General features: G+C 42.1%; 1 protein-coding gene across 3 annotated transcripts; it reads left to right on the top strand.

Moving 5' to 3' along the window:
* The first annotated feature begins 4,385 nt into the window (after positions 1–4,385).
* On the top strand, positions 4,386–12,412 carry klhl22 (kelch-like family member 22). 3 transcript variants are annotated; one of them, XM_080895169.1, is made up of 8 exons: positions 4,386–4,665; positions 4,926–5,186; positions 7,081–7,246; positions 7,349–7,660; positions 7,772–8,181; positions 9,635–9,827; positions 9,959–10,192; positions 10,504–12,412. In XM_080895169.1, exons 2-8 carry the CDS (start codon positions 4,939–4,941, stop codon positions 10,843–10,845), a joined length of 1,905 nt encoding a protein of 634 aa, XP_080751295.1. In that variant the 5' UTR covers positions 4,386–4,665; positions 4,926–4,938; the 3' UTR covers positions 10,846–12,412. The 3 variants fall into 3 exon arrangements, with proteins under 3 accessions (XP_080751295.1, XP_080751294.1, XP_080751293.1); XM_080895168.1 differs by having other exon boundaries at positions 7,349–7,672; XM_080895167.1 differs by having other exon boundaries at positions 7,081–7,672.
* Positions 12,413–15,419: the final 3,007 nt, after the last annotated feature.

The following is a 15,419-nucleotide window of genomic DNA, read 5'->3' as shown; positions in this document are numbered from 1 at the left end:
ATTGATCCACTCAAGCATTTGTTCAATATGAGTCTGCTGACACATGGCAGATATGACCATCCGCCCACTCGGGGGTTCTTGGCCACTGCTACATCGCCTCTTTGCAAGATTCGGAGAGGATGCCAGTCATCATGTGTTGCTGTATGAGGCTGAAATGTTTAAAAGCATCATGCATCACTGATTGTGTGATTGTGCTGTGTCCAGCATGATGCAATCAAATCATATCATACACATGCTAAACCAGAGACATAAAGACTTTTTTATTTCTTAGATTTTCCATTAGCAGTATAGGCAAACTGTAATATGACACACAGGCTGTGCTTCTCCTTTGAGAGCATGTGTCAGAGGACAGTCCAGTTGAGTTATCAAGCCTCTGCTTGCTGTCTTGTATAATGTTCTCCACAGGGAAATGCCCAGCTCCTGCCAAGTGTGGGCCATGTGTGAAAAAGCGATGATCCACCCCCTGTCTGTCACTGCAAGACGCTATAAGCTATAAGGCTGCTGCCCTGGATTTTACGATGTCTGAGTGAACAGTGCAGAAAACTGAGTGACTTCTACTCCCTGTTTTCTTCTTTTTTATCGAGAGTGAGTGAAATCCTTCCACTCACAGCAGCAAACACAGTTGGGAGGCTTAAATATTTCACCATTATTAGTTTTCTCTAACTACCCCAGTGAGGCAGGGAAATATCTCTGCCTTTTCCAGAGCTGGCTCAGACCTCAGTGACAGACAAACCCGAGGAAGGTCGTGCCACTGCTTTAGCTGACTTCAGCGGCTAATATGGTCACTATTTTCCCATGCTGTGTTAATTCTAATCATTCCTCAGAAATGTGTTGTTGTTGTTTTTTCTTTGTATCCAAATAAGCCCACTACAGTGTCCAAATGTGATTTCTCACCACATGATTTCATAACGACAACAAAATACTGACACAGATCTGTTCAATTCTCATGGCGGTGTAAATGACCCTGTGCTGTTCATCATTCTGGGAGAGCCGTGCATCACAGAGCAGCCGTCGCCCCAAGACAGTTGGCTTCACCAAACAACAACCTGAAAAGTTTTGTCTTGCAGGATTGTGGTGTGGAGGAAAATTGATTCCTCGCTTCAAACAGCCAAGTAACCCTGGGAAAATTGCACCTGCCACCTCTGTCAGTTTATAACCACCCTTTCGAACAAAACACACAATTCACCTGGCACTGCTCCTGCTCCTTTGTAAGCCGTCTGATTTTACAGTCTTGCCATGCATTCTTCGTGGTCTTACGACAGGTTTTAGCTCATACAAACTTTGCAGCTGTGGTTCTCAAAGTATGGGCAACTGGCCACAAGAGGTCCTCACTAAAATCTGATGTGCCCTCAAGGTTGACAAAGAAAGATTACCCTGTTGTGGATTTCATTCACCTGCAGTTAGTGTGGTACAATGAAGCAGGGCAACCTAAGCCTTCCTAACAAATGCATCTTGCGTCTAGACGTATGATTTAGTCGTAATGGATTACAAACACCATCAAGATGTTTTTATATGATGCATTTTTCCTGTGGCGCACTCAACCGTATGCTGGATCCCTAAATAAGCCCTCAGTCATCAGAACTTTAAAGCCGTTCCTAACGATGCCCGCTCTTATGGATTCAAGTCACGTGTGCAAGAAATACTCACTTTTCTTCTATTTTTATGTTTTTCTACCACATTTTACAACTCACATCTCCTGCGCCAGACTGAAGATAGCAGTTAGTTGGCATGGAAACTGTTTTAGATGGGGTGCAGGTAGAATGAATGGCACCACTGGAGCTCCACTGTCCCAATCTAATCAGCTGTATTGTCTGTTGGTCTGCCAGCTCCTTCTCTTATCAGATAAAGTATAAGGGGGCCACGCTGTGGAGCATACCTAGTACTTTAACTTTTCTTTTTCCCTTTTTTGTCCATCAGCCTGCATCTCAGCAGGCTGATGGACAAAAGACATGCTGTGCCTGTCCTTACTGCAAAACAGGCTCAATGTTCAGTAACAGCAGCATAAAATGCCTTCTTCGAGGATTATTTTGATGAAGATTAATAATAGTTGCGTGATTTGCGTAACAGGGTTGCTAATAAAAGCTCAAGGTCATGGACTGGGCCAGTTTATGTCTTTCTAACTGAGTGTTTGTGGTATACACCCACAGTTAATTCTGTAAATGTTTCCCACTTTGTTTTCATTATGTTGTCATTTCTCTTCCTCTTCCTATGTGCGTCGTCTGCACGGTTTAATTTAGTTTTTTTCCTGATGTGAGGAGATGCTGCTGTGCTGGTATACTGGAATGCTGTACTTTCTGTAATACCACACTTACTATACAGAAAAGCAGGCTTTTGGATATTTCACACCACAAACTCTTTTTTTACTCAGTGTCCACCTGTTATTATGTAAATCCAATTCGCAAGACATGTGAAAATTATTAAGCAAATGCTTGTCTCTTTGAAGTGATAAGTGTGATCTGCTTGACACCTGATGTTAGGAGTTAAAATGAAAAAAAAGACTTAGTGTTGCTGTACATTATCAGCCTGAAGTCAGAGGACAAATAAAAGGCAATATTGGTTTTGTAAAAACTTCATTGCCTGGTGACATATTTTTATTGTGTGTGTGTGTGTGTGTGTGTGTGTGTGTGTGTGTGTGTGTGTGTGTGTGTGTGTGTGTGTGTGTGTGTGTGGTGGGGGGAGGGGGGGTTGTAGTGATGTCATACCACAGTATCAGAGATCAAAGTACCTCTAATGAAATGATTAATCAATTTGGTCCAATCAGTTCTGCAAAGCCTAAAGGCAGGAGAGAAATAAATGGAAATCTGCAACAACTAATTGATTAACTGAGTGCTGGAGTCTTTCAGGTCTAGCGGTTGAAGAATGACGCTGACAGAAATACAGTAGTGTATATGTGGTGCCTATGCTTGCTGTTCAGACAAAGGCAGCAGGATCTATTATAGACAGGACTGTGGGAGGGCATTTCTTCACCCAGATGGAAAATATATATGCAAACAAAAATTCATTTGGTGTTTATAAAGGGCATTTCTACACCCGGGACAGAAACCCCTCGGAGAAGCCCCACTCTCAATTTTCCCCGTGCACCGTGCTGCTGTGTACAGTGTATTGGACAGAAAAATACATCAAGTGATGGATTATTCCAGCAGTGTTTTTTTCCTTTCTTTTTTCGCAGGTGGGAAAAATAACTGCTCTGAGTGTCGGGGAATGATGTATGCAAAATGAAATGTCAGCAGAAGATGAATGAAACTGTAAAGCCCAAGAAACATGGAAGCCACAATAAATTAAAAACAAAAAAAGCATCATGACTTGCTCCCTTGGAAAATCTATCTGGTAGCACATGCTTCTAAAACTGTGGGAAATCAATCTGTGATGAAGGAGAGCAAAAATACTGGAGGCTTAAAAAAAAAAGAACAGATATGGCTTGAAGAGCTTTATATTATCTTTTTGCATTGTGTAGCCTAACTACTGCTTTTTAATCGGTCAGTCTATGTAAGAGTTCCCAAAACACAATAAAGTAAATTGTATGCAATTTTCCCTGAGCAATAACCTTACAAAAATAAACACAAAAGTGGGACAAAGTAGTAAATATGCTAATTCCTAGCCCCTGGTGCAGGTGTGACAGGTAGAAGCTTCAAAGTTGTTTGAGAAGGAAGCAGCGCCATCTTGTGTCAGAAAATATCACAAGCATGTATTTGTCTTTAAAAGTAGTGTTAAAGAAATTTTTATTCATATCATTTTAATTTCTTTTTTAAACGGCTAGATTTAATATAATGCAGATATTTTCAGAAAAAAAAAGAATATTATTGATCATTTTAAGAATAAAGTCGAAATTTCAAGAAAAAAGTCGAAATGTGCAGAATACAGTTGTTTTGAGACAAACTGCCACGGCTGCTGCTCTACAAAATGCCTTGTGTAGCTGAGTTAGTGAAGAAAAAGAAGCCGTCGTGTGATACAACATACATCCTCTTGTTATACTAAGGTGTGACCATTGATCGCATCTGTCCATTACCAGCCATTTCATTTTGAACAAATCCACTCTTCTAGGCTTGTGTGTGGGTATGTCTGACCAGATGCAACTTTCTGCACCATTTTTTCAACTGTAATTTCCACATTTCGACTGTTTTTTCCTCCACATAGATTTTCGACTATAATTTCGATATTTCGACTTTATTCTCAAAATGATGTTTGTTTGTTTTTTCTTAATGTGGCCCATCGTAAAAATGATCATGTCTACACACTGAACACTCATTTTAAAGGAAAAGGTGGAGCTCTCGCTTTATTTCTCGGCAATGTGAAAGATTTCTCTGATTGGTTTGATTTCAGAAATGGGTGGGACATAGCGCAGCAATGACCAATGGAAGTTGATCTAACGCCAAAATACCAAAAAGTAAACAGACTTTGTTTTTATGTATCAGGTGCAACTCAGTTCGCAGAAGTGAAGGTGTTCCTGAGGCCGTGTAGTATTAGACACCCGTCTGGTTTTGAACAATACGAGGACTCTTCTCTGTGCAGTCGCTTTGGTTGTGTTTTTAAGCGTACATCCTGCTGATACAGAGTGCGTTGCACTAGCTGGCGCGCTAAGTAGCCTCTAGCTTGTTTTGGTTGCTGTCTTTTATACGAAAGTAACATTAGCTAACAGCTCTGCCGCGGAGTGACAGCTAGCCGAAGGTAGGGAGATTTGTTTGTAATTTATATGCTTTCTAACAGTTCTTTGGGTTCACGTGTGGTATTTATCGGGCATTTAATGTGGTATGATTCTGTAATTTCACACTGACTGTGCAGTGCCATTTCCAAGCGAGCATTGCCACCCACACCGAGTGTTTAGCTTCTAGCTACATTTTTCATCCTGTTTGCACCACATGTCGCTGTGCTGTATGATTCCACTTTAGAAGTAAAGTGAAGGCAGCTTTGCGTGATGTATGTATCAGGCAGACAAACGCGATGAAGCCCGAGCGCCGCTGTGCTGTCATGGCTGAGGATGGAGCTCTGAGTCCAGTAGGGGGACGCGCCGGGTCATCAGGCCGCCTGCGCCGACAGTCCTACAGAAGTTCAGAGCATTTCTGCAGCCTGCTGGACGGCCTACTGTCTCTCAGACACAGTGGGACCTTGTTTGATGTTGTGCTGGTTGTGGAAAGTCGCCCAATACAAGCCCATCGTATAATATTGGCAGCCTCCTGTGATTATTTCAGGTAAAACCCACAGGAGTTATTTTTTGTTTTGCTTTCATCTTCACTTTGCTGTACTGTATGCAATCTTTTGTGCCTGTTTCCACAGAGATCCAAAATTATCATACAAGAGCATTCATATGCATGCCATTGACCATCAAAATAGTCAGCCACCTCCAGGCTAGTGAATGAATAAGTTGTTTCCTATAACACACACCACAACATATGCTAATGTGTTCACTAGCAAATCTGACCAGTTACTCTGGCACCCCCGTGTCACAAGACACAGCCTAGGCATTTTGCACAGTCCAGTTGAAACCAAATGTATCCTCAAGCTCAGCAACATTGTCATATGATTACTAGTGGTTTGCATATTTTGGGTTCTGCCACCAGTCACATGATTGCTTTGCCCTCAGAGGCCTTGAATTGCACCTGTGATTTAGTCTTTCCCTGCGTACTGTAGTCACATCAAAACTTCTGTGGAGGTGATTTAACTTTTAAAAAAATTAAAGAGTTCTTTCTCTGTGATATAACTCTGGTTTGTTTTTATTACCGTCTAACTGGTCTACTGGTAATAAAACCAGTGTCACTTGTTCCTTTAAGTCCACTGCTTACAAGGTCACCATAGAGCTACTGTGACTGGAATACAAATGTCACCACCAGATAATTTCAAGTGTATTACTGTGAGCATAGTTACTGTGCGGTAATGCTATAGATTCAAAAACGTGTAAAAACCTAACTTGTTGGTATTTGTTCCTGGCTATCTGTTCGTCAGATCACAGTCAGTGTTTGAGCATAAGTGTTCTTATTCACTTGAGTTACTCCATAACAGCCTGGAAATGTTAACAACAATGGAAACATTGCGGATGTCTGTGTGAAGCAGAGATAAAAAGATGGACTCGTCAACCCATCCTTCTGTTCATTTTATTAACTGCTTATCCAATTCTGGGGCTGGAGCCTGTCCCAAATGTCATAGGGTGACAGGCGGGATACACCCTGGGGACGCTGCCAGTCCGTCACAGGACTCCCACAAAGAGAAATAAACAACTACACATACATTCACACCTGGAGCTGGTCTACATTAAATAGTTAATCTAACATGCATGTCCTTGGATTGTGGGAAGAAGCCACAAATTCACACAGAGAACATGCAGACACAACCAGCTGGCAGGTTCAAAGCAGGAACCGTCTTGCTGTGAGGAGTCAGCAGTGATTTGACTCACTCGCACTCAATGTAGGGCAGCTGGTTCAGCTGATTGCAACATTGCACCTGATTTTGACAACACAATCAGGCCCAATGTTGCATCTGTGTTTTAATCTCCCCAAATGTTTCATCAGCTAGTTAAACCAGTAAGGTGACATAGCTGCAGTTTCGTTTTAGGTCTGTGGTGAATTTTACTTTTACTTGCGATTTCTTTCCTACGTCATGTCTCAAACTAAAACTGTAAGAGAAACATTTTAGACGTTTCACTGAAAACATCAGCCTGTAGTTTGCATAAGCCAAGAGTCAATGCAACATTTTTGTTCTGAATGCTTGTTTGTAGTCAGTGCAGGACTGCAGAATATTTTCAGGGTAATGCAACGTGTCAGTAAACTCCCAGGCTCTGCTCTTGACAGGTTGCCCTCTAACCCCCTTACAGATAATGATTTTCCATTAAGCATTGTCAAATTCAATTTAATTTCACTGGTAAATATGACCTTAAAAGTGCGTATATAGAATAATCAGTTATATTAAAAACAGTTTGTTGGCTTATCCTAAAATAAGGCCTTTTCTCCCTCTGCTGGCACCATTTTTGCTTTTTCTCCCATACATTTGAATTCAATGTTCTTTGAGTTGCTACAGCTCTCCCTGTGAGTCTTATCATTACTGGGCGACCAGGATGACCCAGCATAATACTTTATTACCCTTCTCCACTAGGGGGATGTTTGCAGGAGGCCTCCGGGAAACACAGCAAAAGGAGATTGCAATTCATGGAGTGTCCTACATGGCCATGAAGAAAATACTTGATTACATCTACACGTCAGAGATTGACTTAGACCCAGAGTGCGTGCAGGAAGTCCTGATAGCTGCCACACTTGTACAAGTAGGTTGTTGTTCCTACTTATTTCTTATTCTTATTCTGTTTTTTTTTTTTGTTTTTTTTTTAATTCTTTCAGTTAACCTGTGCAGCTTTTGTGTTTTCCAGCTCGAGAATGTCATAGGCTTCTGCTGTGATTTCCTTTTCTCTTGGATGGACGAGAGCAACATTTTAGAGCTGTATCACCTGGCCGATCTCTACGCACTGCAACAGCTGAAGGCCAAAGTGCACTCCTTCATGCTCAGCAACATTCAGACGTTGTCCCGAACAGATGTGTACCGACAGCTGCCCCAGGATGAAGTGTTCAGTGCGCTGAGCAGCGACGAGCTCCAGGTGAACAGCGAGAATGAGGTGTACGAGGCAGCGCTTCACTATCATTACAGTCCCGAGCAGGTGGAAACTGACCAGGTGTACTTGCAGGTCAGTCCAAAGGTGTGTCTGCATTTATACTCATCTATCTAAATAAAGCACACATCTTAATTACACTCTATTAAAGTGTTGCATTTATGTTTCTGTCTCCCTCACCTGAAGGAAAATCTCAAGATGCTCGACGCAGTGCGATTTTGCCTGATTGAGAAGCACATGTTGCAGAGATTGCACAACAGACTGAAGCAGTGTCCGCTGAAGGATTCTGTTTCAGCTGCACTGCGTTACCACGAGCAGGAGCTCCTGCAGCCTGTCCTCCAGACTCCTCTCACCCAGCCGCGGTCCACTTTCCACTGCATACTGGGCTTCGGGGGAATGTTTAGTTCCAGCTCCCTCGCATACACCGATCACCTGTTTCAGGTGTTTCACCCAAGCTGGGGGGAGTGGAGGAGTCTCACTGCAGCTCACACTCCCCGGATGTCCAACCAGGGCATCGCCGTGCTCAACAACTTTGTTTATCTTATTGGCGGGGACATGAACACCAGTGGATTTCATGCAGAGACCCGCTGCTGGAGGTGAGAGCCTATCATACGCCCTTTATGGTTCATTTTTGTGGTGGAGTTAAAGCTGCAGCTGATTAATCTCATTAATCAGTTTATTACTGAATTTTTAAATTATAAATACAGGAAGCAATCTTACAGGAGGCTCTGGACTTTCATTTGCATGATTTGATCCTCGAGACGATAAAAGGAAAGGAAGGAAGGAGTTTGAGGATCTTTGCCAGCAGATGGAGTTTGCCTAGTTGTCATGGAAATGTAGATTTTCCATGTTACAGTTATTCAGTATCTTAAAGAACTTTTTCTCCGTGTTTGCTTTTTAAATGATGTGTTCACAGTTTATATTTTGACAACATCCGTTTAGGTACATCCACACCTCCAGCATTCACAATACTGTGGTGATTTGGGAGCTTTGAAAGCAGACACAGCTGCAGAAATATCAGGGAGGGAGTTTTCTTCTGGACAAGCAGAAAATGACTGAAATCACACACCTTTTGTGATTTCATCCTTTTTTGCTCAGCAATCTCCGGTGATGTTTGATGCTCTCGGCCTGTCTCCATTATGTTGCAGAATGACTGCCTCATACTCAGGTGTTATTTTCAGTGACGCTTTCACATGAAAGCCCGAGCAAAGAACTCTCTGGTCTTTCAGAGATGTTCTTTAAGTAAGCGAACCTGCTCTTCCTGTTTACCGGTCTGAATGGTCAATATGATGTGCTTACACTGCTGTTCTGGTGAGGAAGATTATCTTTACTAGTAGTTTGCCACAACAGCGACCAACATTAAAAGGGCTCAAGCATTAATTAGATGCAAATGGGGATACAGGTTTGATTCAAGTAAACTAGACACTGATATTTATAGTTTAATTTAGATGCTTTTAATTCAGTGTAAAGATACTAAATACATCGCTCCAGGGGTGTTCTCTGATTCACAGTTACTGTGGTGGAGGATTTCTGAGCAGCTGTCGGTCTCTGGAGGCGTTTCTTTGGCTGACACATTACTGATGTTACTTGCTGGCGTCAGATGTCTTACTGACTTGTGCACCGCATCATAAAGTCATGGAGCTGAATATTCGTAATTTCTGAGCTTTAACACCAGTTGACAGGGCTGGTGGGAGGTGGAGAAATGAAGTGGGGGGAAGAAAGTTGACTTCATGCTGAGACTTTGCACACAAACATCCCCAACTAAAAATCATTTACTAATGTTGCCAGTGCCTTTTTTTTATATGAACATTGGAAATTGAAGAAGTGAACTGAGTACAGGTTAGAGTAAAGGGGATTGGCTCGTTGCTTTAAGATGAAAAAAAAAACAACAACAAAAGAGCTGCTAAATCCTTAAAGATTTTTAAAACGTTATCAATAGAAGCCTAACGGTTCTGTTTTGTTTTAATAGAGTTTCCACTTTGCTTCCAAATGAGCTCATCTTTCATAAGGTTCTTCTTCACTGTTCTGAGACTCGTCTGCTCTTTCCAGATACGACCCCCGTCACAACAAGTGGCACACCATCCAGCCTCTGCAGCAGCAGCATGCCGACCACTGTGTTTGTGTTGTGGGCGGCCATATTTATGCCATTGGAGGACGAGACTACAACCACGAGCTGGAGTCAGTGGAGCGTTATGACCCACACAAAGACACGTGGGAATTTGTGTCTCCTCTAAAGAGAGAGGTATGGAAACCTGAAGGTGTGAAAGATTGAAAATGAGTGCATCTGATTCTTCTACTGTCCACATGATGGCGCTGCTTACTCACATTTGTGCTGAGACCTACATCCACTGTAATACTAGTCTACCCTTTCAGGTGTATGCCCATGCTGGAGCAGTGGTGGATGGAAAAATTTATATAACGTGTGGGCGCCGAGGCGTGGCGTACCTCAGAGAGACTTGCTGTTTTGACCCAGCAGCCAATCGCTGGACAGGGTGCGCAGAGGGCCCGGTGGAGCGGGCGTGGCACGGCATGGCAGCCGTTAACGGCCGCATGTACGTTATTGGAGGAAGTAATGACGAGCGCGGATACAGGAGGGATGTCCTGAAGGTATCGTCCTGAGTGATCGCAGCTGTTTATCGTTGGCTCTTTGCTTCTCATGCAGTTTAAAGTATTGCCTCTTTTTCAGCCTGCTCACCTCTGTTTTTTCCTCCTATAGTATGAATTTAAATTTAAAAATATTCCACGGCCTTTTCTAGACTGACATTATTTTGCATACTAATACAGGCCAGAAGCTTTGACTTCTCAAGCTAATTAAAATCTGTACGAGCCAGAGCAGCACGTTTTGATGCTCTGCCTGCAGCACTTTTATGAAATAAAAAGTCATTTATTGCTTGCTTTATTTTTTTCTTCAATTTCAGGTAGCGTGCTTTAACCCCACAGCCAACTCCTGGTCTTTAATGTCCCCCCTCCCTGCGGGCCACGGAGAACCCGGCATAGCTGTGCTGGACAGTCACATCTACGTTGTGGGAGGGCGTACGCACGACAAAGGCAACAGGATGAAATACGTTCACGTGTACAACGCCGACAAAGACGAGTGGAAAAACGGCACGAAGTTTAAGGCGCACGTCTCCGGCCTGGCAGCCTGTGTAGCGCTCATGACCCCCGCTGTGATTGCCCAGGCCAGAAGCTGGGAGCAACGCACCAAGGCTTCGTGGGAAGAAGTGGACATGGACAGCTCGGATGACTCAAGTGTGGACTGAAGCTGCCGTGTTAATTGGATTCCATCATCATCAAGGACCTCCTTGCGATCTCTTTCTTTCTTTCATTTAACTCTGCATGTTGAGTTTCGGATGTATTTAGTTTTTTGGGGGGGTCACATGCATGTTGACAACTCGGAGTGCCTCTGAACCAAAGGTGTCATTCAGGACCTTTTTCTTATTTCTCTGATCTGACCTTAGGTACTCTTGCCCCGTCCGGGAATCTCTTCTCTGAACAAATGTTCACGCTGCTGTTTGTTACTGATCGCTCGTCATAATTTCCTTAAAACCACCGGTGTTTCTGCGACGCTTATCACAGAGAGCAAAGGACGCTTTCGAGATTAGTAGCTATGCAATAACATGGTACTTTGGAGTAAAGACACGAATGTGGGCTTTTCCTTTAAGACTGTGGGGCCCCGAGTTGTTACTGTGGGAACAGTATTACTGTGTGGCTAAATAAACATAAAAGCAACATGTTGCTCACTGCTAGCAAGGACAAGTCTGTGGCGAGACTGCCGGAGAAACTCAAAACCCGACGATGAATCTCCACCGAAATCCACAACTACCAAAACAAGAGAGCAAAAACTATGACCAGGCATATCCCAGACCAGAGTGTGCTCTGGTGTGACAACTTGAAGCTGAATGGGTCACAAAGCCACTTGGAGATTGGAGAAGTGACTTCTTCCTTATTTCTATTTTCTGCAATGTCACACACTGAAGTTGTATTCTGTAGTAATAACAGTTCCTGTTTCTAAAACAAAAATACTATAAAAGCAGTTTTGCAAAAAACAAAAAAAAACCCAAGCACGTGTTTTATCTGTGAAAAGAATGGCGGGGGTCACACAGTTAAGCTCTCATTATTCCTCAGCTGGTTCTCTGCATTGTCAGTGCACAACAATAAGCATACAAGAAGTGGGTTTTGTCTCCATCCCCCAGACAGCTGCTCAGTGGAGCTATCATCTCTCCAAACCTCTGAATGATCGTTATGTTTTGCAAATATCGTGCCTTGTTTTCTTGCTTTCATTCACTCTTAGCCTGAGTTTATATGTGATCTGCGTATGTCTGAACAGAGACGAGCCTTAGCTATCGTGCCTCTGATATCATCATATAAATAATGAATAATTCCAAATAATAATTATTTAATTTATTTATGTCTGTAGCTAGATAGAGGAAGGGGTCTACAGATTGAAGTTGCCATTTATTTGTAAATGAAATGTGAAAATTAACCATTATTTTTGTGCATGTGTGTCCTTTCACTGATCCGCTCATCACTTGAGCTTAATCGGAATCCTCATGATGGTTTATTTCAGAATATTTGTCTTCACCGAATCGCTTAGCACTGTGTGTGTGTGTGTGTGTGTGTGTGTGTGTGTGTGTGTGTGTGTGTGTGTGTGTGTGTGTGTTGCCATGGTTCATTGCAAACCCTGTTTCACACTGGACTCAACCACTGTTAACGCTTCATTTGAACCCACGTAATTGTAAATGTACCCGCCTTTTCCACATGATTTGCTGGAAACACTGTCAAACATATGCAAACAAGATAACTTTTTAAATTTGATTAAAAAATATATGTCCTGCTTTTGTCACGTCTGAATGTTGTATAGGGAAAAGTGTTACATGGATTTTACAATGGACTGGATTTTGTGCCAGCGTTGAGCTGGAAGCACCATTTATATGTCTTGGGAATCAAACATCTACGGAACTGAAACTGACTTCTAAGAAATATTAGTTTTTGTTTTGCTTTTTCCTTAAAAAAAGAAGAAGTAATTGCTGAGAAAGTTACAGGAAATTGTCAGGCGTGTAACTAAGAAGCAGATGTTTTGGCTTCGACAACTCTCTGACTTGAGTTTGTCTTTTTTTGTTTGTTTAATTTAAAGCCCATTTCATAAATCTAACATCAGCTCCCAACAGTTGATTGTGCTCCTTGTTTGAACTGCTGCCTCCTGCCTTTTATTCCTCCCAGTCTCTACCAGTTCCTCTCCATTTGGCTCTAAACTCCATCAGCTTTATGAAGGCTGACTGCTACTTTCCTCTCTGAGGCTGTTTCATCTACATCTGTTACCCCCCATCAGCACTAAGTGTGTGTGCTCCCTCCCACACACCCCTCTCTTTCACACTATTGTGCCAGCCCCCAGCAAGTAGTCTGGCAGGATCTGCTGACATCAGCGCTGGACATCCAGGATCTGTGTTTGTGTTTACGCATCAAATCTCTGTGTTCTAAAACTATACTACCACCTCGGGGCCACTTAAAACGTACAGTCACGCTCTTAACCGCGTCAGCGGCCGTTACAGACATCTGAGTGCGGGTCGATCTGGTGCTCTTTGCTGGACCATTATCAGAGCAATTAAAAGGCCCACATTAGCCTGTGATGTAGAGTTATGCAGATTAAACCCAGTGGAGTTGAGGATGTATGAGCCGAGGGGATTTTGCTAAGTGCCCACTTGTATCCTCTACTTTCTCCTGCTCTGCAGGAGAGGAGGAAGTCAATTCAATAGATAACAAAGAAAGTCACCTGTAGACGAAGATCTGGCCTGCAAAACATTGCCTATCATTGTGTCGCAGACGATTTCACTTCTATATGTCTACACTGGAGTGTAGACATATAGAGTCATAGGGGCCATAGGGGGGCTTTGTCTTTATATCGTGGAGCATAAAACGATGAGTTTATCATTTATGTTTGCACCAGTATCTAATAGGGGTGGGTTTTGATAATCGATTTATCGATTAAAATCAATTCTAGCTCAGATAACGTGATATCGATTCATTAAAATCCTGAATCGATTTTTTAATATAAATTTATTTTGCCTGAAATGCCAGAATCTCAGGTGAAACCTCACAACATTTCAACAACCACCAAACAGCTAAAACAGTGAATGAAAGCAGGAACACAATACTTCAAGAACAGTTTCCCGTCTAAAAATCTGTTTTCTGCATTATTCGCTTGCTTGTTACGCACAAGACTGCCGTTGTTTACAGCGCTGTCGGCTGCTGTTTTTTTTCCCTTTTACTTACTTCTGAAAAGAAAACCTAATTTCTGCTGTTCAATGGGCTACAGAACAAATTGAAACTTTTTTAAATTATGCAAAATGCAAAACGCTTAGCTGTGTCTCTGATAAAACCGCTGTAACTTCAGAGGAAATGTCCATGTTGATTAATGGTTTTCTTTCGTTTTTGATCTACTACAGAATATTTTTATAAAATCCCAGGCCAGGAAAATCACCTTCAGGTTTTTCTGTGTTTTATCTTCAGCTACTTTGACACAAAGGCATCTGCTGTGATGCTTACACCTTTGATAAAGTCTTGCGAGTGTCAGCTTCCTTTTTATAGATACAAAAATATGTAAATGTACTGATCTTAATTATAATATTTCTGACTGTCTGAGGCAAAATTTCCCAGATACAAATCGAATTGAATCTAATCATGGATCGAATTGATTCGGGACCTTGTGAATCAGAATCGAATCGATTCTAGAAATCAGTGACGATACCCAGCCCTAGTATCTAAGTAACCCCTGTTTTTGCTTGAAGTCCTGCAAAAAGTTGTATTATGTATTTTGTATCACAAAGTTTTTTCATGCAGTTGCTGAACATTTGGCCTGCTTTGCACTTTCCTCGTGAACTATTCCCAGGTGTAATTTGTATTTTTTTTTCACATGTATATATTAATTTATACTTTAATTACTCAGAAAAGATTTCTATAAAGTAATAAAACTGACCATTTTTTCTCTCTTTTTTTACTTATTTGATTTTGCATGTCTAAGTTACATGTGTAGTCCAGACCTACTTAACTGTATGCAACTTGAGGGTCTCATTAGTATGACACGCATGAAAGATGGGATTTTACTGTTGTTAACATGTTATTAGACAGATTATGAGACCATATTATGAACGGAGACCAGCTGTGACATCACTGTAATGCTGTAAGCAAATTAACGTAATGCACTGACGAGTATTTTAGCACATGTTTTTGGCTTAGAACACAGGTTTCCTGCAGGTGTAGATGGCATGAAAACAAATCACCCTTGTGCATTCATCCATGCAGTATGAGCCTATATTCACCTAGTTCAACCCTTTAAAGTGTGAAAACCTCAAAGCCTGCATGGAAAGCAGCTGCACAGTTTGCAAGTCTCCTGATCTTTATCATCAGGTCAGACAGATTTTAAAAAAGTTACCTTTTGTGACAATGAGTCGTGAATCTGTTTGCAAAACTCTCAGCTGCTACTGTAGATTAATTAAAATGCAACAGAAATGTTAGTTATTGTGGGCAGAGGTAGAAAATGTGGTGATGAAAGCAAAAAACAGATACAGTCCTGTTCCTGTACAACGGAGCCCAGGGTGGAAGAGGTTAAGCAAACTGTTTCTCTGAATCTGAGCTCCCTCTGCTCCGACCTGCTCACCGGGCAGTCAGATTCCTGTAAAGATCAGCCTCTTCTCGTCCTCATTAAATGGGCAAATGAAGTGTGTTCAGCAGGAGAAGCCTGTGGGTGGACAACGCCAGTTCAGGGAAGCGCTCGGATAATGAATTGCACTGGATAAAATCCACACTAGACTTGGGTTTCTCCTGAAGGATAATTCCC

The sequence above is a fragment of the Rhamphochromis sp. 'chilingali' genome, assembly GCF_963969265.1.
Source record: "Rhamphochromis sp. 'chilingali' genome assembly, chromosome: 10".
Taxonomy (NCBI): Eukaryota; Metazoa; Chordata; class Actinopteri; order Cichliformes; family Cichlidae; genus Rhamphochromis; species Rhamphochromis sp. 'chilingali'.
Note: the sequence above shows the minus strand (reverse complement) of the source record. Positions and strands in the feature narration are given on the sequence as shown.

Excerpts from the sequence above, each read along its gene's own strand:
- klhl22 (XM_080895167.1), top strand. The coding sequence starts at position 4,939 with ATGAAGCCCGAGCGCCGCTGTGCTGTCATGGCTGAGGATGGAGCTCTG. Across the intron at positions 8,182-9,634 it reads GCAGAGACCCGCTGCTGGAG|ATACGACCCCCGTCACAACA; the intron begins GTGAGAGCCTAT and ends TGCTCTTTCCAG. Across the intron at positions 10,193-10,503 it reads ACAGGAGGGATGTCCTGAAG|GTAGCGTGCTTTAACCCCAC; the intron begins GTATCGTCCTGA and ends CTTCAATTTCAG.